This window comes from Amphimedon queenslandica, unplaced genomic scaffold, assembly GCF_000090795.2.
Source record: "Amphimedon queenslandica unplaced genomic scaffold, v1.1 AMPQUscaffold_13375, whole genome shotgun sequence".
In the NCBI taxonomy this organism is placed as follows: Eukaryota; Metazoa; Porifera; class Demospongiae; order Haplosclerida; family Niphatidae; genus Amphimedon; species Amphimedon queenslandica.
In genome coordinates, this window is record NW_003546389.1 from 157,994 (window position 1) to 180,646 (window position 22,653).

General features: G+C 36.2%; 3 protein-coding genes across 4 annotated transcripts; all 3 read right to left on the bottom strand.

Moving 5' to 3' along the window:
- Nucleotides 1-46: 46 nt before the first annotated feature.
- Nucleotides 47-21,758, bottom strand: LOC100636957 (TNF receptor-associated factor 3-like). 2 transcript variants are annotated; one of them, XM_019997318.1, is made up of 6 exons: nucleotides 3,147-3,318; nucleotides 3,040-3,097; nucleotides 2,802-2,978; nucleotides 2,595-2,672; nucleotides 1,104-1,154; nucleotides 47-1,049 (listed from the first exon to the last, which is right to left on the bottom strand). In XM_019997318.1, exons 1-6 carry the CDS (start codon nucleotides 3,308-3,310, stop codon nucleotides 219-221), a joined length of 1,359 nt encoding a protein of 452 aa, XP_019852877.1. In that variant the 5' UTR covers nucleotides 3,311-3,318; the 3' UTR covers nucleotides 47-218. The 2 variants fall into 2 exon arrangements, with proteins under 2 accessions (XP_019852877.1, XP_019852876.1); XM_019997317.1 differs by lacking the exons at nucleotides 3,040-3,097; nucleotides 3,147-3,318 and adding exons at nucleotides 21,134-21,203; nucleotides 21,250-21,758 and having other exon boundaries at nucleotides 51-1,049.
- On the bottom strand, nucleotides 5,954-13,302 carry LOC100637085 (TNF receptor-associated factor 2-like). The gene is made up of 11 exons (XM_019997315.1): nucleotides 12,967-13,302; nucleotides 12,843-12,909; nucleotides 12,609-12,785; nucleotides 11,835-11,948; nucleotides 11,546-11,611; nucleotides 11,372-11,500; nucleotides 10,461-10,526; nucleotides 10,381-10,413; nucleotides 10,148-10,324; nucleotides 9,201-9,920; nucleotides 5,954-6,353 (listed from the first exon to the last, which is right to left on the bottom strand). Exons 1-11 carry the CDS (start codon nucleotides 13,128-13,130, stop codon nucleotides 6,018-6,020), a joined length of 2,049 nt encoding a protein of 682 aa, XP_019852874.1. The 5' UTR covers nucleotides 13,131-13,302; the 3' UTR covers nucleotides 5,954-6,017.
- LOC100637211 (TNF receptor-associated factor 6-like) lies at nucleotides 16,723-18,330 on the bottom strand. The gene is made up of 3 exons (XM_019997324.1): nucleotides 18,060-18,330; nucleotides 16,792-17,260; nucleotides 16,723-16,739 (listed from the first exon to the last, which is right to left on the bottom strand). Exons 1-2 carry the CDS (start codon nucleotides 18,279-18,281, stop codon nucleotides 17,069-17,071), a joined length of 414 nt encoding a protein of 137 aa, XP_019852883.1. The 5' UTR covers nucleotides 18,282-18,330; the 3' UTR covers nucleotides 16,723-16,739; nucleotides 16,792-17,068.
- Nucleotides 21,759-22,653: the final 895 nt, after the last annotated feature.

Genomic DNA, 22,653 nt, shown 5'->3' on the forward strand with positions numbered 1-22,653 from the left:
ACACTGAATTTTATGAAAAAAAAAAGAATAGTAGATCTATAGAATTTATTAATTTAATCACTAGACCTCTTAGGTCGTATTTCAAAAATCCAATAGTAATAATAACAATAATAAGCTCACAAATTATTAATAATGTGACAATTATTTTATATAAAATTACATTACAAAACATAATACAAGTTTATAATCTACCAAACTTTCATGTTCCTGCACGAGAGTTATAAAGTGTTATTTTTGATACTAGAGGCAGTATCCACTTCAGCTTTTATGAATATGGCATCATCTTCAATGAATCCACCTTGCATTAGTTCCTTTATGGACACAAAACGAGGACATCCATAAGGAACATTCATATCTGATTTTGGTTTCTGGAAGGAAGGGCTGAATGGATCAGGTTGGAATACATCCATAATATCACGAGCACCACACTGATTGATTAGCTTGAAGGTCACCTTGTGTGTGAATGGCCACTGGAGTATGTTATCAAACTCTCCTTTCATGACAACAAAGAACAAAGACATATGAGTGCCCTTTCCTATACCATCCCCCAGGATGTAGAGGCGAAGACACATCTTGTAACCATGCGAATTCAGGGGATTAGAATAAAATGGGGAGGAATCAATTGAGGTGCAATTTCCTGCCATAGCATCATTTATTTGTTGTTGGAGCTGCTTAATTTTCCACACCTTAGTAGCATTGAAGGTAGCTCTCTCTAGAGTCGTAATGCGAGATTCTACATCATTGACTTTATCTATTAGAGCAGTATTGTTCCTTTCTAGTTGGCCTATTTTGTCTTGCAAATCTTGATCATCTCCTCTGACTTGACATGGAGCATAACAAAGTTCCATACTTCTTCTCTCAGGGATTTCATCATGCAAGATCTCGTTGGGGCGTTCAGCAAGAACAAATCTTCTCAAATAATTTTTATCACCACAACTGCTTACAATAAGGTCATGACTTTCAGAGTATGAGTGAGCAGATTTGACAGGAGATGGTAATGCTGAATTTGCTATCAAAAGGTGATTCTCCTTTAGGGTGGGTTTTTTAACCTAAAATGGAATAAAAATGGAATTATGCTTTGATGTATGTATGTCCTAGTTTACTTTGGATGAGATGAAATCATATTTTCCAGGGGAAGTCTCAGGAGTAGGATGCTATAATAAAATAAAGAATAAAGTCGAGTGTCAACATGTAATGTGACACATATAGTTTACTATTAAGAACTTCCATGGTGGTATTGTTATATTCCCTGCATTAATTTCATTTTTGATCATAGTTAACTGTTTGCAACTTACATTGATTAACTATTACTATCAAGAGTAAATAAAAGTAAATAATAAATCTATATGCACTATATGGTACAAGGTGTGCACAGTAATAAACAATACACTGTACACATAACATATACACTATGCATAATATCAATATACTTTATGCTACATAAAGGTATTTTATGCACAAAAGCATTCGCACAAAAAACTGGATGATGACTGAAAACTACATGAAGACAATTTGCACTATACTAAAGTTCTTAAAAATTTGGCCAAAGACTCAACTACTGGACAATAATGGCCATTGGAACCCTTCCAATCACAATCAGAACACTCAAAAGTCAATTTCTCAATTTCTTTGTGAATAGATTGATCAATAGGAAAGAACTAAAAATGGAAGAGAACCAGCCATTTATGTTACCTAAATCACTGATTTCATGTTTTTGATGCAAAATGACTTACAAAAGTAATTAATAAATAATTATTAATTATACATAATCAATAATCATTCAATGAATAAGTAAACAAGAGCTTACAACAGTAACCTATAAAATTGCAATAAATGTACTGGTCACTACAAAAATCACTTCACTGTCCATAATTCTATTGCATTATAATAAAAGGGAAGATTTACAACTAGCCAAAATTATAATGGTGACTAGTACTTGCATATAGCTCATAAAGCAGGGCGCCTTTTTCAAGGGTTGAAATTTACAGCCCTCAAAAAAAGGAGCCCTACAGTACCCCAATTACACTCAATGCATGGGAGATAGGGTAGTACCTCAACCACACAGGAGGGTACTAGGGTCACACTATGCAAGACAAGACCAAAAAATAATGACTAGTTGATCCACAGTAAACCAACCACTTCTCATTATAATACAGCAGGATCATGATGGTTACAGTGATTTAGTGATAGGTAGTAGGTACACAATGCAATTATAAGAACTGCTGTGAAGCTCTCAATGCCATCATGATGCCATGGATCACATATCGTAGCAGTGTCCACTTTGACCTTTATGAATATTGTATCATCAACAATGAATCCACCTTCCATTAGTTCATTCATGGACACAAAACGAGGACATCCACTGGCAGCATTCATATCTGATTTTGGCTTCTGGAGTGACGAACTCTCCTTTCATGACAACGAAAAACAAAGACATATGAGTGTCCTTTTTTTTCTTTTTTTTTTAGTGAAGAAACACCAGGAACATTACAAGTAGCCACTCAAGTAGCCATTTTGCCTTACTTTTCAAGATGATGTGCTTCCGTGAACGTGTCCCTTTAGGATTTGATTGAGTTTAAATTCAAGTTACTTACCTCTTCTGTTTCACACCCATGATCTTTAAGAGGACATGTGACAGTCATCTCAGGACATTGATCAACATGAGACTGATACTATAAGGAAAGTGAATTCATTATTAATGTTATGCTTCATTGATTATTGTTATGAATAATAGTTATTCCAAATAAGGAGACCAAAAGACAGGAAGTAGCCTATAGGTGTAGCTGTATTTTAAGACTCACTTCCAATGGAGAGAATGCTTGATTGCAGTGCTTACATTCAGTCTTGTTATGTTCACAGTTCCCAAGATGGTTACCAAGTTCACCCATCATTCCTTCCCATCCGCAACCAAACTTGCAATTAATACAAGCGACTATGAAACGATTAATCTCTTTCCTAACAAATCTATCAGGAAAAAACTGAGAGAAAGAGACACAACATTAAGTAGTGCTTTATTCAAGGCTTTATTAATAGACATACTTCTTCAAAAGTGAGCCCTTCTCCACATTCTGTTCTAGGACAATATGGTGTCCCTTCCCTTTACAAAACAAAAATAAATATGCCATATAGTCTAATCATCGTCTCACATTTTTTGAAATATTCCTTCTGCACAATCATGACACAACCAGTGCCCACAGCTAATCTGTACTGCGTCTGTTAGTATGTGCTCACATTTGGGACACTCGTATTTTTTTAACTCCTCCTTGTTGCCTTCCACCAAATCACTTCTTTTTACTTTCCTGTATGACATCAGCCTCCAATTTCCTTAAACAAGACACCGCGAACAAGACTGACAGAAGGCTGGCTTTTATCCACTATCACTTTCAGACACTCATAGGTACTTCCCCCGGGAAACCCCCTGTATTTTTTTTATCCACAACCTTACTATTACTATAATAGATCTACTGCCACAAGAGTAAATAAAATATATTCTACTCTAATATCCACTTTCAATGTTATTAATAATTGCCAGCTACAAATTAGATGGTCAGTACTAAATCAGCCTAGTTGCTCAAGCAGGTCTGATACTTGCAGAACAGATATAGTCTATCACATGCCTGATTATTCCTAGCTCTGTGTGATGCTACTGCAAATATTGTTTGGAATAATTTTTTCATAATCAAAGTTCTTGAATAAGTTATTACCAACAAAAATCAAATAAATTGGGCATGAGAGCTTAGGGCAATACCTGTAGCAAAATCACTTCAACATTCATGCATTACAATAAAGCAAAGGTACCACAATCAATGCAAAAGGGTTAGGTCACTACACAAGATATGACTATAGTTGATCCACTGTGAATCAACCCATTCATTATAGTACAACAGACAATGATCTAACTATAGACACAGTGCAACTATGATAACTGCTTTAAAGCCTCAGTGCCGTTATGCTGTTATGGATGACACATGATACTGATAGTAGCAATGTCAACTTTGTCTTTTATGAATATCGTACCACCCAATATACCATTTTGAATTAGATCTAGTTCATTCATGGACACAAAACGAGGACATCCACCGGCAGCATTCATATCTGATTTCGGCTTCGGAACGAAGAGCTCAACAGATCAGGTTGAAAAACCTTGTAAGTAAAAGGCAACTAAAGAATGTTAATCAAACTCTTGAGCCTTTCATGACAACAAAGAGTAAAGACATATGAGTGCCCTTTCCAATACCTAGCGGTAGCGATTCTTTTAGTAGGCTCCCATTCCCTCTCATTTCAGACACGTCTAATAGTTCTATCTCTGATCCAGAGTAGTCTCCATCTTCCATTACAGCCACTTCTTTGTTACTTAGTCGTAGAAAACCTTTTTTACTCTTTCCTCTCTTGCTGGACGCCATTTTGAGTTGAAGGATTTGGGCGTGGCGAAGACTTTATTGGATCGGCCACGCCCAAATAATTAACAATGAATTGTTTTTATGAAAGAACTACAAGCACACCTATAGAATTCAATTATTTAATCATTAGACCTCTTAAGTTGTATTTCAACAACAACAACAACTAATAATAATAATAATAATAATAATAATAATAATAATAATAATAATAATAATAATAATAATAATAATAATAATTTTAGACACTGATCCAGGAGATGACAATGAGCTGCAGTCATTAAGATTTGAGGTAATAATAAAATAATAATAATAATAATAATAATAATAATAAAATAATAATAATAATAATAATAATAATAATAATAATAATAATAATAATAATAATAAAATAATAATAATAAGAAGAAAATTTTTAATGGAGACAGAAGCACCACAAAAACAATAATAATAATAATATAATAATAATAATAATAATAATAATATTAATAATAATAATAAGGCCACTCCAATTTGATTCCTTGTTTCCCATTACCCGCCCGCATGGGGCCGCATCGCTATTCATTATTGCGGTTTTTCATTGATTATACAAGCAATTTATGCAGCTGATAATGAATAAATTTAATGAAAATGAACAAACCCGCCCGCCCGCATCAGGCCCGCCTCTGTAATGGGAAACTATGAATCTTATTGGAGTGGCCTAATATTAATAATAATAATATTAATAATAATAATAATAATAATAATAATAATTTGAAATAATAATAATAATTATAATAATAATAATAATAATAACAATAATAATAATAATAATAATAATAATAATAATAATAACAATAACAATAATAATAATAACAACAACAACAACAACAACAACAAACAACAAACAACAACAACAAACAACAAACAACAACAACAAAAACAACAACAATAACAACAACAATAATAACAACAACAACAACAATAACTATGACAATAATAATAATAAGATAGATAAAGTGACAGTTAGGAAATGAAAAAGGAGTCAGAGGATGGTGATGTCTCAGAGAGGGACCCCATGACACAGACTGCATTGGCTCTTTGGATTGCGACAGAGAGGCGCTGTAACAAATATGCAAATGACGAGACCTCACCAGAATACTCACGAATTCTGAAGCTGAGCTCTTTGAGGAATTTCAAAGATGCCGGGCCTATGGCTCCTAGGGTTTCGATGGCTATAGGTGTGAAGAAGTAATCTCTGCCAAGGGACAGATATTTGTCACACTTCTTCTTTTCAGCCGCAGTTGCCACTGACCCGGGGCCACGGACCGCGACATTCACATATGAAGGAGCAAGGGTGTCCGGGCATGTAGCATCCCATACCAAGGGCCTTCCAGACTTCCAAGGGACCATTGTGATCCCATCTGGTCTCTTCCCGCTGGCATTGGCTAGTAATAATAATAATAATAATAATAATAATAATAATAATAATAATAATAATAATAATAATAATAATGATAATAATAATAATAATAATAATAATAAGCTCAAAAATTATTAATAATGTGAAAACTATGAAATTACATTACAAAACATAATACAAGTTTACAATCACCAAACTTTCATGTTCCTGCACGAGAGTTATATAGTGTTATATTTGATACTAGAGACAGTATCCACTTCAGCTTTTATGAATATGGCATCATCTTCAATGAATCCATCTTGCATTAGTTCCTTTATGGACACAAAGCGAGGAAATCCACTGGCAACATTCATATCTGATTTTGGCTTCTGGAATGAAGAGCTCAATGGATCAGGTTGGAAGACATCAACAACATCACGAGCACCACACTGATTGATTAGTGTGAAGGTAACTTTGTGTGTGAATGGCCACTGGAGTATGTTATCAAACTCTCCTTTCATGACAACAAAGAACAAAGACATATGAGTGCCCTTTCCTATACCATCCCCCAGGATGTAGAGGCAAAGGCACATCTTGTAACCATGTGGATTAGAATAAAATGGGGATGAATCAATTGAAGTACATTTTCCTGCACTAGCATCATTCATTCGTTGTTGGAGCTGATCAATTTTCCACACCTTAGTACTGTTGAAGGTAACTCTCTCTAGAGTCGTAATGCGAGATTCTACATCATTGACTTTATCTATTAGAGCAGTATTGTTCCTTTCTAGCTGGTCCATTTTGTCTTGCAAATCTTGATCATCTCCTCTGACTTGACATGCAGCATAACAAAGTTCCACACTTCTCCTTCTCTCAGAGATTTCATCATGCAAGATCTCGTTGGGGCGTTCAGGAAGAACAAATCTCCTTATATAATTTTTATCACCACAACTGCTTACAAAAAGGTCATCACCTTCAGAGTATGAGTGAGCAGATTTGACAGGAGATGGTAATGCTAAATTTGCTATCAAATGGTGATTCTCCTTTAGGGTGGGTTTTATCACCTACAGTGGAATAAAAAAATGGAATAACTCAATTATGCTTTTATGTATGTATGTCCTAGCTTACTTTTGATGAGATGAAATCATATTTTCCAGGGGAAGTCTCAGGAGTAGGATACTTTTCATCATGTGATTGTGGATGCTATAATAAAAATAAAGTCAAGTGTCAACATGTAATGAGACACTCAAGTTATGACATTAAACTTCCATGGTGGTGTTGTTGCATTCACTACATTCAGTTCATTCCATTTCATGGTGCACTGACATGCTAGTTGTGGCACCATAAATATCTGATTATAGTTTAGTTATTATTATTATTATTAAGTTATTACATCTTGTATTATTACATCTTGTATTATTATGCTGTATAAATTTAACAGTATATGCACTATGATACAAGGTATAAGATTTATAATACACAATACACTGTATAACATTGTACACCATCTTAATACACTAAATGCTACACAAAGGCACTTGCAGGGCAAAACTCATGATACAAAACTTGCACTATTACAGTTGCTCTGGCAAAAATTTGGCCAAAGACCCAGGCTGCATTTGTAACACCAACCTTAACTTCTGGACAATAATGGTCAGTCAAATCACTGGAGCAACCCTTTTTAAAAGTCAATTTCTTAATTTCTTTGCAAATAGATTGATCAGGAAAGAACTAAAAATAGAAGAGAACCAGTCATTTATGTTACCTAAATCACTGATTTCATGTTTTGGATGCAAAATGACTTACAAAATTACAGGTAAGCTCTTGTCCACAATCTTTATCTGGGCAAACTACTGTTTCCTTCCTGAAAATGATTAATGACTATAGTGAATGTGGTTCAGTTATTTTGACTTACAGTTTAGTTCTAGGAAAATAATTTTCTGCACAATGGCTGCAAAGCCTGTGGCCACAGCTTATCTGAACAGCTTCTTGGAGAATGCAGGCACAAACAGGACAGCTGTATTTTTCCAAATGATCCTTGTTTTTTCCTGCTAAAGACAAAATGGTAGCCTTAGTAGCCATAGGCTGCAAGCCTGAAACTTGAATTCGATGAAACATGATCGGTGAGAACATTGTAAAGTCATGTAAAACAGGAAGGTGGGATGTGGTCATGTGATGCAAATCTCCCATCTGATTGGTCAGAGTATGGTTAGACACTCTCTACGAGGAAAAAAGTTCGTTAAGAGTTGGTCCTTTCCCTGGGAATTCCCCTGTTGGTGGTCCTTCTCTGCACTTAAGATAACAAGTAAAAGTAAGTTTTCATCGATCCTAACTGCTGATGGTGCTTTTTTATGCAGCAGTACTGACTGCAGCAACCTGCAATGAAAAAGATCAGTTGAAAAGAATGAATTTGCAAAATAGTTTTCAGCTTGCTCGTTGCAAACCTGGTAGCTTACATGAATGACTTACTCAAGCACTATGCACAGCACAAGAGGTCCAAAACAAAGCCACGCCCCACAAAGCACTGACCCAAATTCAGAACTTCGTAAATGCTGCAAGTTGTACAGGAAACAAATTTTAACGAGTGCATCTGTGCTGCTCAGGCCCAGTCTTATCCTTTATCTCAGCACAAACAAAAAGTACTGACTACTGCCCTCAGTAGCCTGCTAATTTGTAAACTTGACCATAGCCACTTCCACTTATATATACAATCTGCAAGCCCCTCCTTCCAGCGTGGGCGGTACCTTTGCATCATGATGTTTTTTTCATAATAAACAAATAAACAATAACAATAAATATAAATATAATAATAATTATTATTATTATCATTATTATAAATTAGGCATGAGAGCTTGGAACAGAGAAAATAAAGAATAAACTCCACTGACACAAAAATTACATCACTGTCCATTATTCCATTGCATTATAATAAAGCAAAGATTTACAACTAGCCAAAATCATAATGCTAACTAGTTGATCCACACTGTAAATCAACCACTTCATTATAACACAGCAGGATTATGAACAGTGATTTAGCTATGTAGTCAGTAGTGCAATCATAATAACTGGTCTAGGCTCTCAATGCCGTCATGCTATCATGGATGACACATCATAGCAGTGTCCACTTCAGCTTTTATGAATATGGTGTCACCCAGGATAAAACCATCTAGCATTAGTTCATCCATGGACACAAAACGAGGACATCCACTGGCAACATTCATATCTGATTTCGGCTTCTGGAATGAAGAGCTGAGTGGATCAGGTTGGAATATGTCCATGATGTCACGAGCACCACATTGATTGATTAGCTTGAAGGTCACCTTGTGTGTGAATGGCCACTGGAGTATGTTATCAAACTCTCCTTTCATGACAACAAAGAACAAAGACATATGAGTGCCCTTTCCTATACCATCCCCCAGGATGTAGAGGCGGAGACACATCTTGTAACCATAACGACTGCTATAGAACGGAAGAGAAAATATTGAAGTGTATTTTCCAGTCCTGGCGTCATCCATACGCTGAGAGAACTGAGGTATCTTCCAGACCATAGAACCATCAAAATTACTATTCTCCATCAGGGAAAGTCGGAAATCTCTATCTTCATTCTCAGACATCTTAGTAGAGAGTGTTGTCTCCAGTTGGGCTACTTTATCTTGTAGAGTGTGTATTTGACTGTCCTTCTTTGTTAATTCTGCTTGTACCCCTGTTATCTTTGTCATGACTAAACTCATCAGTTTGTCATCAACTCTTCCTCCTCCAATTCCTTCATATCTTCCTACTGTTCCAGCTACTTCATCTTCCGAAAAACCCAAGTCATTTCCACTAGGGTCTGGTCCATCAGTGCTGACATATCTTTTGATTGCCTTTGGTGAAGCAGAAAGAACTTTACTAGACATCGATTCATAGCCTCCATCACTCTCAACGTAGCTTCTCCTTTCTCCCTCCTTAGCATCAGTAGAACTTGATGGTACTATTGAAGATAAGATGCTAGCGATCATCAAAAGGTGAGAATAGGTTCCTGTTTTTGATGCAACATGCTCAATGCATTCTTCTCTTGACATCTCCTCTGTCTCCTTGCACCCATGATCTTTGAGAGGACAAGCGACAGTCATCTTAGGACATTGATCAACATGAGACTGGTACTATAAAGAAAGTGAATTCATGATTAATTTGATTATGGTTATTAATACTCCTCCCCCCCAAATAAAAGGGAATAACTTAAGAAGCCCACAAGGCGCAAGCTGGCCCAGTAGTCTCAAAATAGCAATGCCTATTATGGCATTGCTTAACAGAGCTATTTTTAAACAGGAAGTCAATTCAAAATGCAGCTGTATTTGAGGTTTCACTCTGAGACAAGTACCCCACTCACCTCTAATGGAGAGAATGCTTGATTGCAGTGCTTGCATTCAGTCTTGTTATGTTCACAGTTCCCAAGATGGTTACCAAGTTCACCCATCTTTCCTTCCCAACTGCAACCAAACTTATGATTAATACAAGCGACTACAAAACTACTAATTTCTTTCCTAACAAATTTATCAGGGAAAAACTGAGAGAAAGAAAAACGACGATAAGTTTTAGTAACCACTTTATAAATAGACATACTGATCTTCCTTCTTCAGCAGTGAGTTCTTCTCCCTATTTTTATATTTTTAAAATACTTTTAATAATATTGCTTTACTAACCTCCTTTGTTTCCTTGCACCCTTGATCTTTAACGGGAGATGTGGCAATGCACATGTGATTATCAACCTATAAGAGAAAGCATGAATTCATAGTTAAATGCAACATGATAATTAACAGACAATAATGATTAATGTTGAAATTAGTTTCTATACTTTATGGCATCTTTTTACCATACTACTACATCCTACCATACCATACTAAAGCTAGTTTGTTAAAGGTCAGTGAGCCTGGGGGTGCGGTTTAAATAAGAGCGTGGCACTCTGCATTTACAGGTACAGTATAGACCAGTTGGTGCTAAGTATATTATTCATAGAATTTTGAGTATACTGTACTTCACAAATTTTGCATTTGTAAGATTTCACGAAATAATATTTTCACGAATAGGTTGTAAACTCCACCACGTGGCAATGTGAATTCAGAATTTCACAATTTTTATTTTCGCGACGGAACAAGAAAACGCAAAATCCGCAAAAATTTGGCTACTCGAAAATTTCCCAGTATACAGTATTCATTGTGACACTGTAAATAAAGTAAAATTTTCCTACAGCCATTTTGGAGTCATAGTTTACTAAGAGTAGAATGGGAGAAAGCAATATCTTTGCTTCTATAGGTCCTAGTGGCACTTATTAAAGTCCATGAGCCAACTCTAGACACTGGATGATGGTCAGTAAGCAGTAGCAATATTGCTGTAACAAATAAATACAGCAGTTTTTAGAGAATAAGCTCTTTTCCAATCGCTCCATAGAAAACCATTGGAACCAGGACTCCAAAATGGCGGCAGGAAAATTTTACTTTATTTACGGTATCACGGTGGATATAATTATAATATACTTAGCACCAACTGGTCTATAGTTTAAGAAATTGCCAATGAAATTTATAATGTGAATGTGCCAGGTCTAGTCAGCACTAACCTCTGATGTTAAGATATTTGAATTGCAATGAGGGCATAATGTGACTTTAAGTGATCCAGCTGGTGATAATTCAGTGATAGTGAGATTGTCACGACCGTGACTCTGACCCTGTTCTTCATTGCAGTATTGCTGTGGAAGCAAAGATCAAAAGATCAGAAATGCATTCACACATACTGAAGGTCCGAGTGGTTCTTCAACACTTGCAAACAGAGTGCAATAAGATTCATTCTCAGAATCTTTCTAAAATAAAAAAGGAAATTATAAAAATAAATTTTTTGCCGATTAAATGTAGAAAGGTTAGAGAGGCCCAAAATTTACAGTATACAAAATTTTGAGGGCCATAAACCTCATTAATGAATTTGTCAATTAGCCTCATTTTCCAAATCTTCAAAAAATTGTGAAACCCATAATTTACAGCCACTAAAAATTTGGTACTGTACGACATTACAGTTCATATACCAACCTCAGGTGAGCTGTGAATGAAGCGGGATCCTGGTTCACTTGTGTAGCTGCTTGGTTGCACAGATGCTACATGTATGGTATTGCTCAAAGGACATTGATTAACATGTGACGGGTACTAAAAAAGAGAAAAGACTCAATGTTACAAAAGGAATCAATTATATCATGCAGTATGACTATGAGGTAATAATGATAAAGTAGTACCAAGAGTAGATACTGTTCAGGGGCGTATCCAAGGGGAGGGGCTGAGGGGGCTTGAGCACCCCCCTCATGGCTGGGCTCAGAAAAAAAAATTAATCAAATCCTGGACTCTTTCCTCACTACCAAGCCTCCTAACAAAGTTATCTAGCCCCCTTATCATGATTTCAGCAGTTTCTAGTGCTTTAAGGAGTGACCAGAAGTCGTCAGAAGTACCAGTATGCTTGAATACTGTATAGGGGTTATATTTCACAGGAAATAAATTTCGCGTTTTCATTAAATTCGCAAAATTAAATTCCACAAAAGAGGTGTGGCACACTAGTAAAAATAGCTGCAGAAGGTAGGATTCCAAAATTTTATACCAACAAAATAAAACCACTATACGGTATATCTTGACCTCACCCGTAATTCACAAAAATGAAGGAAAACACCATTTTACCGGGTGTGGGCAAAATTGCGGAGCACTTTGTGCATCCTCAGTACCCCTTTCATAATTTCTGGATACGCCCCTGCTATTATCTACAAGCATGCATAGCCAAGAAATAAAGTGTAGATCAATCCGATCAAAGTAACTACAAACCTCAGACAAAGAAAATCTTTCTTTACAATGAGGACACTCTTCTTTCTCATAGACACAGCTGTTGAGATGTTCCAATAATTTGCCAAATATATCATTCCATTCACATCCAAATCTACGATTAGGACACATTATAGAGACACGATTGATCTCTTTACAAACGAAGCGATCAGGAAAGAACTAGAGAGAGAGAGAAGTTATTAAGTTGTACATAATCAATTTTAATCATTGACATACTGGTCTTCCATCTTCAGTAGTGAGTTTTTCTTCACAATCTGTTCTTGGACAATATGGGGTTGTTTTTCTGGAATAACAAAATAACAAACATAAAGGGAGAATACGTAAAGATGTATATATATACTTCTTGTCAAATATCTCTTCAGCACAACAATTGCACAGCCAATGGCCACAGCTGGTCTGAACGGCGTCTCTAAGGATCCCGTCACATTTAGGACACACGTACTTCTCTAGAATGTCTTTGTTGTTTTCTGTCAACAGATCGCTTTTCATTAAGACACGCGCCATTTACAGTATGGGCTGCCTGAGCTGCTCGAGGGGGCACTCCACCCTTTCGTTATTTATAACGAGATAATGAAGGGAGTCCACCAGGGGACTCCCCGGGGGGAACCCCAGCGAGCAAGACTAAATCAACATCAACCATCAGACTACGATCAGACATCAGACTACTTGTGCAAAGATGTGGACAATCAACTGACGTGACTGGACTAGTCATCTATATAGCTATATGCCATAGTACTGCCCCACCCATTCCCTGCCCATTTTTGTTTGCATAGCACACGTGAGCCACTCAATAATGAATAAAATTTACTACACTAGGTGAATGTAAACATTGAGGGGGCGAGCCATCAATTCACATTGTTTGATAAGATTAAAATTATAATAAATCCAGCTCTTAGCCTGCATGCATATTCAGACCCCGGCCTCATGGCCGGGGTCTGAACAGAGCAAACACACCAGTTAACACAACCAAAATAACCCAGTAAAAGAGACAAGGATGAACTATCCTGTCACTTTGAAAAAAATGTGCCAGGCTAAACTTTTAATCAAGCTTCCATCAATTAACATCTTTTTGATATAAAACTACTGAAATAAAATCAATCCAGCTCTTAACGTGCATGCGGCATATTCAGACCCCATCCTCATAGTCCGGCGTGGTCTGAACAGAGCAAACCCACTATTTAACACCACTGACCAAAATGACCTAGTAAAAGTGACAAGGATGAACTGTCCTAATACTTTGAGAAAATGTGACAAGCTACTGAAACTTCTAATCAAGCTTCTCTCACAATTTAAATTCTTTCAATGAGAGGACTAATCTAGAGGAGTCTTAGATCAAACTGCTTTTAAGTTCTTCAGCCTTTAGAGATGCTTTAGACAGCCCCTCTCTCTTGTCTAACTGTTAGAAACTCAATCTGAGTTTGCCACGTTAAAATTTCCGCCATCTTGCTCTTTTTGACCACACCCTCTAGATTAATTTTGCCCACGTGGTCCAAATTTATTAATGATAGTATACTAATTTAATTTTCGTATTCTTCCGTTCATAAACAAGACGTAACGCAAATAGACCCATTATTATCATAGATATTATAGACTACGTAACCGGGATTGGAAACTGATGACGTCACGTGTACAGACTGTGTGCTTATTAATGCATGAAATTGCATGAATTTGCATCAAAATGGTGAAAATCTTAAAGAATTGTTATGTTTGATGAGCTGTATTAATAATATACTGTGATGTAGCTGGTTCTAAGTAGCTTAATCGCATAAAGAAAATACCAGAGATCACGATGGTACCTTTCTCTTCGTGTCTCTATGCTTAGTTCGCTCGGGAGAGGTACAACAGATCGGCCGCTTTTTGGCGTTATTTTGGTGGATTTCTGCTCTCAGTAATATGGCAGGCAGAACTAACCAGTCTATTCTCATGTAGCATGGCCTTGTGCATAGTTTTAATCATAAAATGAAACTGGGGTAGCTAAAGCTTGTTTGCAGGAGGGAGAATAAGACATTATCTCTTGTCACGGGGAGCGCACTTGCTTTAAACACCTGTTTTTACACAGCTAACACATTTTATTTTTGTACCAAAGAAAAATATAAACATGTGAGTATATTATAAGAGCCCAAGTACAGGTGAAATAGCTTGCGGGACTTCACTAGAGACCATTCTTTCCAGCCATGTCAGGCATTTTCGTCCGCCTCTCACTGTCACAGAGACTGTACCTGAATAGTTACATTGATTTGAATGGGATCACGTGATCTGTTTCCAATCCCGGTTACGTAGTCTATAATATCTATGATAGACCTAGATTAGTGTGGGTCTCGCTCATGCTCGCCCCAATTACCACAAGCGGAAATTGGAAAAAGACTGTAAAAGGAAATGCTATTATTATCCTTAATTTCCTGCTATTAATAAACTAGAAACAATGTAAAACATTCAAGGGCTCAGCCTCGTAGATTATTAGCTGGGAAAAAGCAGAATCTCAACTTTATGTTGCTGCTAGAAAACTCCTGACTTGTTTTTTACTTTAAGCCTTGCTACACTGACTTTAAAATAGCCATCCTTAATTTCCTGCTATTAATAAATTAATTTAATCTAGATCTACATGCATTGCCAACTTTGAAATTTTGAAGATTGACAATGAAAATAGCCTCTGAGCAAAAGTAAAAAATAGTATTTTCTAGTAACTAAAGCAGGTGAGAGTCAAGAGATTAGTGTTCATTGCCGAGGGATCTGACATGGGCAAGTAAAATAAATAATGTCATAGCAAATAAGACCATAGCAAAGATAGGAAGTATCCATCATGACTGCTATAAAACAATCCTGAGAAGTGATAATATGAATAGTCGTGTAATAAATTTTAGGATGCAATTTTGAAATTCTAATGATTATTATTATTATTATAGCCAACCAGATCTATTTTTAGCTAATCCTAGGATTAGAATGTAGACATGGGGAAGATGAATGTGAAATGTGGAAGATAGTCTGAGTCTGGGAAGCAAATAGCAATAGGAATCGCTACCCAGACTCGGACTCATCTTAAGACTAATCAAATGTCATAGTTGTACATATAATTAATTTTTTAGGCTCTGCCACAAGTTGGTATGTGTCCTTCAGACTCATCATTTAATGTTTTGTCTAATAATCAATTTGTCTTTTATGTTTTTGCGTCATTTTGTGTCTGTACGCTCTGTAAAGCTTTAATAATAATAATAATATAAATAATAATAATAATGATATAGCAACTTCAATAAAAAGAAAGATGCTAATAGTATACAAGCAATAATGATCTTAATAATAATGAGATAACAATATGAGTGGTTTTATGGTTAAAATTATGCTAGTTGCTGTTGCATGCTTCATCCTTCATGAAGAATGCTAGGTTGCTGTATCTACTTTGACTTTTATGAATATCGTATCATCAACAATGAATCCACCTTCCATTAGTTCATTCTTGGACACAAAACGAGGACATCCACTAGCAACATTCATGTCGGATTTCGGCTTCTGGAACGAAGAGCTCAGTGGATCAGGTTGAAAGGCTTGAACAGCATCTCTCTTACCACACTGATTGATTAACTTGAAGGTGACCTTGTGTGTAAAGGGCCACTGGAGTAGAGCGTCGTACTCTCCTTTCATGACAACAAAGAACAAAGACATGTGAGTGCCCTTTCCTATACCATCCCCCAGGATATAGAGGCGAAGACACATCTTGTAACCATTGCGACTGGAGGAGAACGGAAGAGAAAATATTGAAGTGTATTTCCCAGTCCTGGCATCATCCATACGTTGAGAGAACTGAGGTATCTTCCAGACCATAGAACCATCAAAATTACCGTAGCAAAAACTCATTGTAATAGTTTCCAGTTGTGCCACTTTATCCTCTAAAATGCGTATCTGGCTATCTTTCTTTGTTATTTCTGCTATAAGTTCTGCTATAATTGTCACAAAACTTTCAATAGCTCCACGAACACCATCCTCTATGGCAAAGGACTCAAGAGACTCAGGCTTCAATGGATTGGTTGGTAGAGAAGAGAGTGCAGCAACCATCATTACAACATGATCAAAGAGACCATCTTTTGATGACACGTGATTAATGCATTCCTCTTTAGTCATCTATACAATAGATATTTAAAATTCAAATACATAGCTTACATTTTAAACATACTTCATTCGTTTCCTTGCATCCATGATCTTTCAAAGGACACGTGACCATCATCTTTGGGCATTCATCAACATGTGGCTGATACTAAAAAACATTGAAAATTCAGACAAATGTGGACAAACACATTTCATAAAGTTTAGACAATGTGGGTATAAAAAGTATTTTGTGGGTAGCTATATAAGTTTAACAAGTCATACCTTTCCATAAAAGGAAGTAAAAGACCCAAAGAATTCTTTCACTTCTTTATAAGGAAATTAATGCTGTGTTCATTTCAAAATAATTATATACTATTAACCTCTGTCATAGCAAAATCTTCATTACAATGAGGGCATTCTTGTTTTCTGTGCATGCAGCAGCTGACATGTTCAGAAAGAGCACCGATTGTATCAACCCAGCCACAACCAAACTTATTGTTTGGACATTTGATGAATAAAGAGCATATCTCCTCACGCAAAAACTTGTCAGGTGTGAACTATACAAAAAAAGTAATACATTTGCATGCGCAATAACTATAATTTTTTGTCACAAAAAATTGACAACAAAGTACAAAAAAATTGATAGTAAGGTGGGTTGTACACGCCCAAGAGTTAAGGCGGGTTTTCAATATGATGCATGCACGTCCATCATGACCGGAAGTGCTGTATAAACCAATGGGAGCATGCGTCAATGCATCAGATTAGGAAACATTTCTATTCTGACGCATTGACGCATACTCCGATTGGCTTATACAGCACTCCCGGTCGTGACGCTAGCGCATGAAAAACAATGCGTCATATTGAGAACCCACCTTTACCATGCCTGATTCAGGACTGTTACGCGAGACTAGCCCAAAATTACTTGGATCAGGCCTGATATAGTACTGGACCACTGGTACAGCCCTGATGGCTATCATTGCTGAATCAGGAAAGTCGGTCTGGCCTGATCCAGTATAGATGCTTATCATGCCAGTACTGTGACTGACTCCATGATTGTATCAGGACTGACCGTGGTCCATGCCTGATATCAGGAGTGATTCAGGTCGCTGACATTAGGCCTGCAGCTAAACCCCATGAACCGTAGCAAGCATGTTTATCGTGTATATACATGCTGCTACAGCCTACAAGCCTGTAGCCTAGGCACTATAGATCTAGCGATATTAGATAGTAGACACTATACACAAGGATCTCCATAGATACGGTATATAATCTATGGTCTATCCCTCGGTCTATCATATTCTCCCTAAACCAAAGTCTTACCTGCCGGCGGTCCGGCAAAAATTTCAAAGGGCTTACTTGTATCTCTCCATCTCCGTCAACAAGATCTGTTTCACAGACACAGCAAGCTGCATTTCTCTTCACAAGCTCTTCGGCACAACCCTTGCACAGCCAGTGTCCACAGCTAGTCTTGGCAGGATCTCCTAAAATATTGTCGCATTTAGGACAAACGTAATCAAGAATACGACGGTCGTCGTTTAAAAGTAATAAATTTGATTTTATTTTTGTGCAAATATTCATTTATGTGAAACAGTCCAACAACAATCCCAAGCAAACAAAGTCAAAATAAAATTCAAAATGATTCGAAATTTTATGTATATAACATACGCGAGTAAATGGTGGTTTCCCAGGGATAACCCCATATGACAACTCAGCTAAGTTACGGTAATTATTAGCTAATCAGCAACTATGATTGCAGCCAATGAAACTTCAGTTGCCATAGATTCAAATTAATTTTTTCATTGATTTTATTATGTCTGGCTTTGAGAGTCCTGAGTGGTTATCAATAACCAATTAATGACCAACGACAGAATTAATATCAGGCCAGCCCCACCCTCCAAGCAGTTAATAAGATTCATGAGTGTACATTGACTGACAGTAAACTATAGTATCGTCTATTATGCAAAAAGTAATATTATAATGGGTATAGAAAAAAATCGTTACAAATAAATCAAAAAATAATGTATGAGGAGAAAGAGAAGCAGCAACCATCACAACAGATATTCACTAAAACATAATAATAGCAAGTTCACTACCATACAAAAAACACCACCACTCATAATTCTGCATGATGTACCATAATGAAGCAAAGCCAATGAATTTAAACCACAATAGGTCCAATAGTGCAACTATGTACTATGTATACAGTACTAATAATGTTGCACTAAAAGACTTATTAATTCACAGTAGATTGAAAGACGTTGGCTTCATTTCATTATAATACAACATGCAGAGTGATAAATGATCATGATTAAGTAGTAACTTTGCTAGTATTAAAGTTTAAGTGACGATCTGTAATTCATCTCACAATGCCCTTAATGAATATCGTATCATCTTCAACGAATCCACCTTGCATTAGTTCATTCATGGACACAAAACGAGGACATCCACTGGCAACATTCATGTATTTCCTAGTTCTGGCATCATCCATACGCTGAGAGAGCTGAGGTATCTTCCAGACCATAGAACCATCAAAATTACTATTCTCCATCAGGGAAAGTCAGAAATCTCTATCTTCATTCTCAGACATCTTAGTAGAGAGTGTTGTCTCTAGTTGGGCTACTTTATCTTGTAGAGTGTGTATTTGGCTGTCCTTCTTTGTTAATTCTGCTTGTATTCTTGTTATCTTTGTCATTACTAAACTCATTAGTTCGTCATCAGCTCCATGCAGCTACTCCATCTTCCAAGGATCCAAACTCATTTTCTCTAGGGTCTGGTCTATTGGTGCTGACAAGTCTCCTTGCTGCTATTGGTGAAGCAGAACAAAGTTTATTGATTCGTAGCCTCCATCACTCTCTCCTTTCTCCCTCCTGAAGACAAGATGCTAGCGATCATCAAGTGTGAGAATAGATTCCTGTTTTTGATGCAACATTCTTCTCTTGACATCTCTTCAGTTTCTTTGCACCCATGATCCTTAAGAGAACAAGTGACAATCATCTTAGGACATTGATCAATATGTGATTGGTACTACAAGGAAAGCAAATTCATGATTAATATTATTTTTCATTGATTATTTCTATGAATGTATACTTCCAAATATGGAAATAAGAAGTTCACTATTTTGCTCTAACACTCTAAAAATAGCAATTCCTATATATGGCATTACTTGAGTTATTTTTAAACAGGAAGATGAGGTTTAAACCCTAAGGCAAGTTGACACTTGACAACAAACCATCTTATTTTAATATTTCATTTTAAATAATAAATACTTACTTTACCTCCTCCTCTGTTTCCTTGCACCCATGATCTTTAAGTGGAGTTGTGACCATCACTCACAGCCACAGAGATTTGAATTAGAGACTATAAGGGAAAGAATAAATTCATAATGAAAATAGTCAACAGACAATACTGTTTAAATTTGTCTCTATATTTTGTTATCTTACCATTGAGGGGCACAATTTAAATTACTGTGCATTTACATGTATACAAGTATATACTTCAAGCAAATACCGGTACAATGTAATTGCAAAATGCATAATGTGCACATGTGCCAGGTCCAAATAAAAATAAATTAGCTCATTAACCGAGATATTGGCTGTAAGCGATGAGATTGGAGAAAGAGTTGGAGATAAGTCAGTGACATCTTCAACAGAGCCACCCTGACCTGGTCCACTGCAGAGTTGCTGTGGAAGCAAAAGGAAAAAGCAAAATCAGACAATTATAAATGCATTTACATACTGATTGTCTCATTTCAGATTCAAATGCAATTGCAGTGTAGTACATATGTTCCTAAAATTAAAAAAGGAGATTATGAATAATATAAACATCATGCCAAATAAATGTAGAAAAGTCGGAGAGGCTCTTCAATGAATTAGCCCAAAATTTATTTACTTTTGTAATCTTCAAAAATTTAAAAGCTCCCACCAATTGAACAGTATATTACAGTTTATACTAACCTCAGGCAGTGAATGGTTGAAAGAATTAGAACGTTGTATTGGGCGATTGTTTGATGGTTCACATTGTATAGGAGGACATTGACTGACATGTGACTGGTACTAATAAGAGAAAGGACTCATGATTAGGTCACGTAGTATGAATAATGTAATAAAATTATTTTGAATAAAAAGAGTAATAATTCTGTGTATGTTGTTTGGCAAAACTACAAGGTTGCTTTTAACCACAAACCTCAGATAATAAAAAAACGTCTTTACAATGAGGACACATCACTTTCTTCTCATAGGGACAGCTCTTGAGATGCTCCAATAATTCACCAATATTACCGTTCCAGTGACATCTAAGTTTAGAATGTACACATATTACAGAGATTTGATTGATCTCTTTCTGAACACGACGATCCCGAAAGAACTAAAATGAGATAAGAGAGAATGAAAATTCAGGTATATATACATAATCCATTTTAATGATTGACGTACTGGTCTTCCTTCTTCAGTAGTGAGTTCCTCTCCACAGTCTGTTCTTGGACAATATGGGGTTGCGGTTTCTCTGAAAGATAAAAACATAAAATAAGGGAGAATACTTAAATGTGTACTTTTTATCAAATATCTCTTCAGCACAACCATGGCACAGCCAATGGCCACAGCTGGTTTGAACAGCGTCTCTAAGGATCCCGTCACATTTAGGACACACGTACTTCTCTAGAATGTCCTTGTTGTTTTCTGTCAACAGATCGCTTTTCATTAGGACACGTGACATCTTGTCTTCAGAAAGAGGAAGAGCTAGCTGGCAGTCAGTGACAGTGATTCTAACTGACGTACAAAGCCAAAAGTCTAATGGATCCGGCGATTGGATCGTCAGTTGCTCGAGAAATAGGATATAGATATCCACAATTTATATGAACTTCCGGTGGCTGGCTTGGCTGCAGTAATGGTTAAAATAAAATTTTAGCTACTTCAAGAAAGTAGTGTGGGTCGTCAGGGATTCACCGGGGAAATCCCCAGGGAAAATCGGGCACATTGGAAGCATATCTATGGAGGATGCATGGTGGATGATTGATGGTCTCATCATGATGCTCATCGTATGCATGATTATGCCTTAGTCCACAATATGTATGCATGCATGTGATGTATGTAGGCGTGTCAAATACAACCCACTGAATACCGTATTAACTTTATTTCTAATTATTTCTAATTAGACGTTACACGAGCGGGAAATTTAAATTAAATTTTTGGTCAAAGATGTGAAAATACTAATATAAAAGTCATTACACAAATTATAATAAGTATTACTGATGTGCTTATGCTATATAGAAAGTTTAAACTACTTTCTAAAATATTCTTCAAGTTATAAGCATTTTAAAAACAAGCCAATTGTTGAAAAAAGCAAGAAAAAAGCGAAATTAAAAAAAATTCCAATTTTTTGGAATAATTTTAAAGAAATGACTCCAAATTTTTATTACATTTTTGATGCATATTGATACCCTTATGCTGTGTAGAAAGTTTGAGCTGATTCAAACAAATACTTATTGAGCTATGAGCATTTTTAAAATGGGACAATTTTTGAAAAATACCCAAGGCTATAAGCCCATAGTTTTTCCAAAAAATGACCCAAAAATCACCCCCAGTTTTTATTACATTTTCTGATACATAATAACGTCCTCATGCTGTGTAGCAAGTTTGAGCTAATTCCGACAAATAATTTTTGGATTACGGCCATTTTAAGAAAATGCCGAAATTCTAAAAAATACTTAAGGCTATAGCGCATCGTTTTTCCAAAAAATGGCTCCAAAATCACCCCAAATTTTTATTACATTTTCTGATGCACATTGATGTACTTATGCTGTGTAGAAAGTTTGAGCTGATTCCAACAAATATTTTTCAAGTTGCAGCCATTTTAAGAAAATGCCAAAATTCTGAAAAATACCCAAGGCTATAGCCCATGGTTTTTCCAAAAAATGGCTCCAAAATCACCCCAAATTTTTATTACATTTTCTGAT

Excerpts from the sequence above, each read along its gene's own strand:
- LOC100637085 (XM_019997315.1), bottom strand. The coding sequence starts at position 13,130 with ATGGCGCGTGTCTTAATGAAAAGCGATCTGTTGACAGAAAACAACAAA. Across the intron at positions 11,949-12,608 it reads AAAGATTTTCTTTGTCTGAG|TACCCGTCACATGTTAATCA; the intron begins GTTTGTAGTTAC and ends TCTCTTTTTTAG. Across the intron at positions 10,527-11,371 it reads CAAATATCTTAACATCAGAG|GTTGATAATCACATGTGCAT; the intron begins GTTAGTGCTGAC and ends TTTCTCTTATAG.
- LOC100637211 (XM_019997324.1), bottom strand. The coding sequence starts at position 18,281 with ATGAATATTTGCACAAAAATAAAATCAAATTTATTACTTTTAAACGAC. Across the intron at positions 17,261-18,059 it reads ACGGAGATGGAGAGATACAA|TTCACACCTGACAAGTTTTT; the intron begins GTAAGCCCTTTG and ends TTTTTTGTATAG.
- LOC100636957 (XM_019997317.1), bottom strand. The coding sequence starts at position 21,413 with ATGTCACGTGTCCTAATGAAAAGCGATCTGTTGACAGAAAACAACAAG. Across the intron at positions 2,673-2,801 it reads AAGCATTCTCTCCATTGGAA|TATCAGTCTCATGTTGATCA; the intron begins GTGAGTCTTAAA and ends CTTTCCTTATAG. Across the intron at positions 1,155-2,594 it reads ATGGGTGTGAAACAGAAGAG|CATCCTACTCCTGAGACTTC; the intron begins GTAAGTAACTTG and ends ATTTTATTATAG.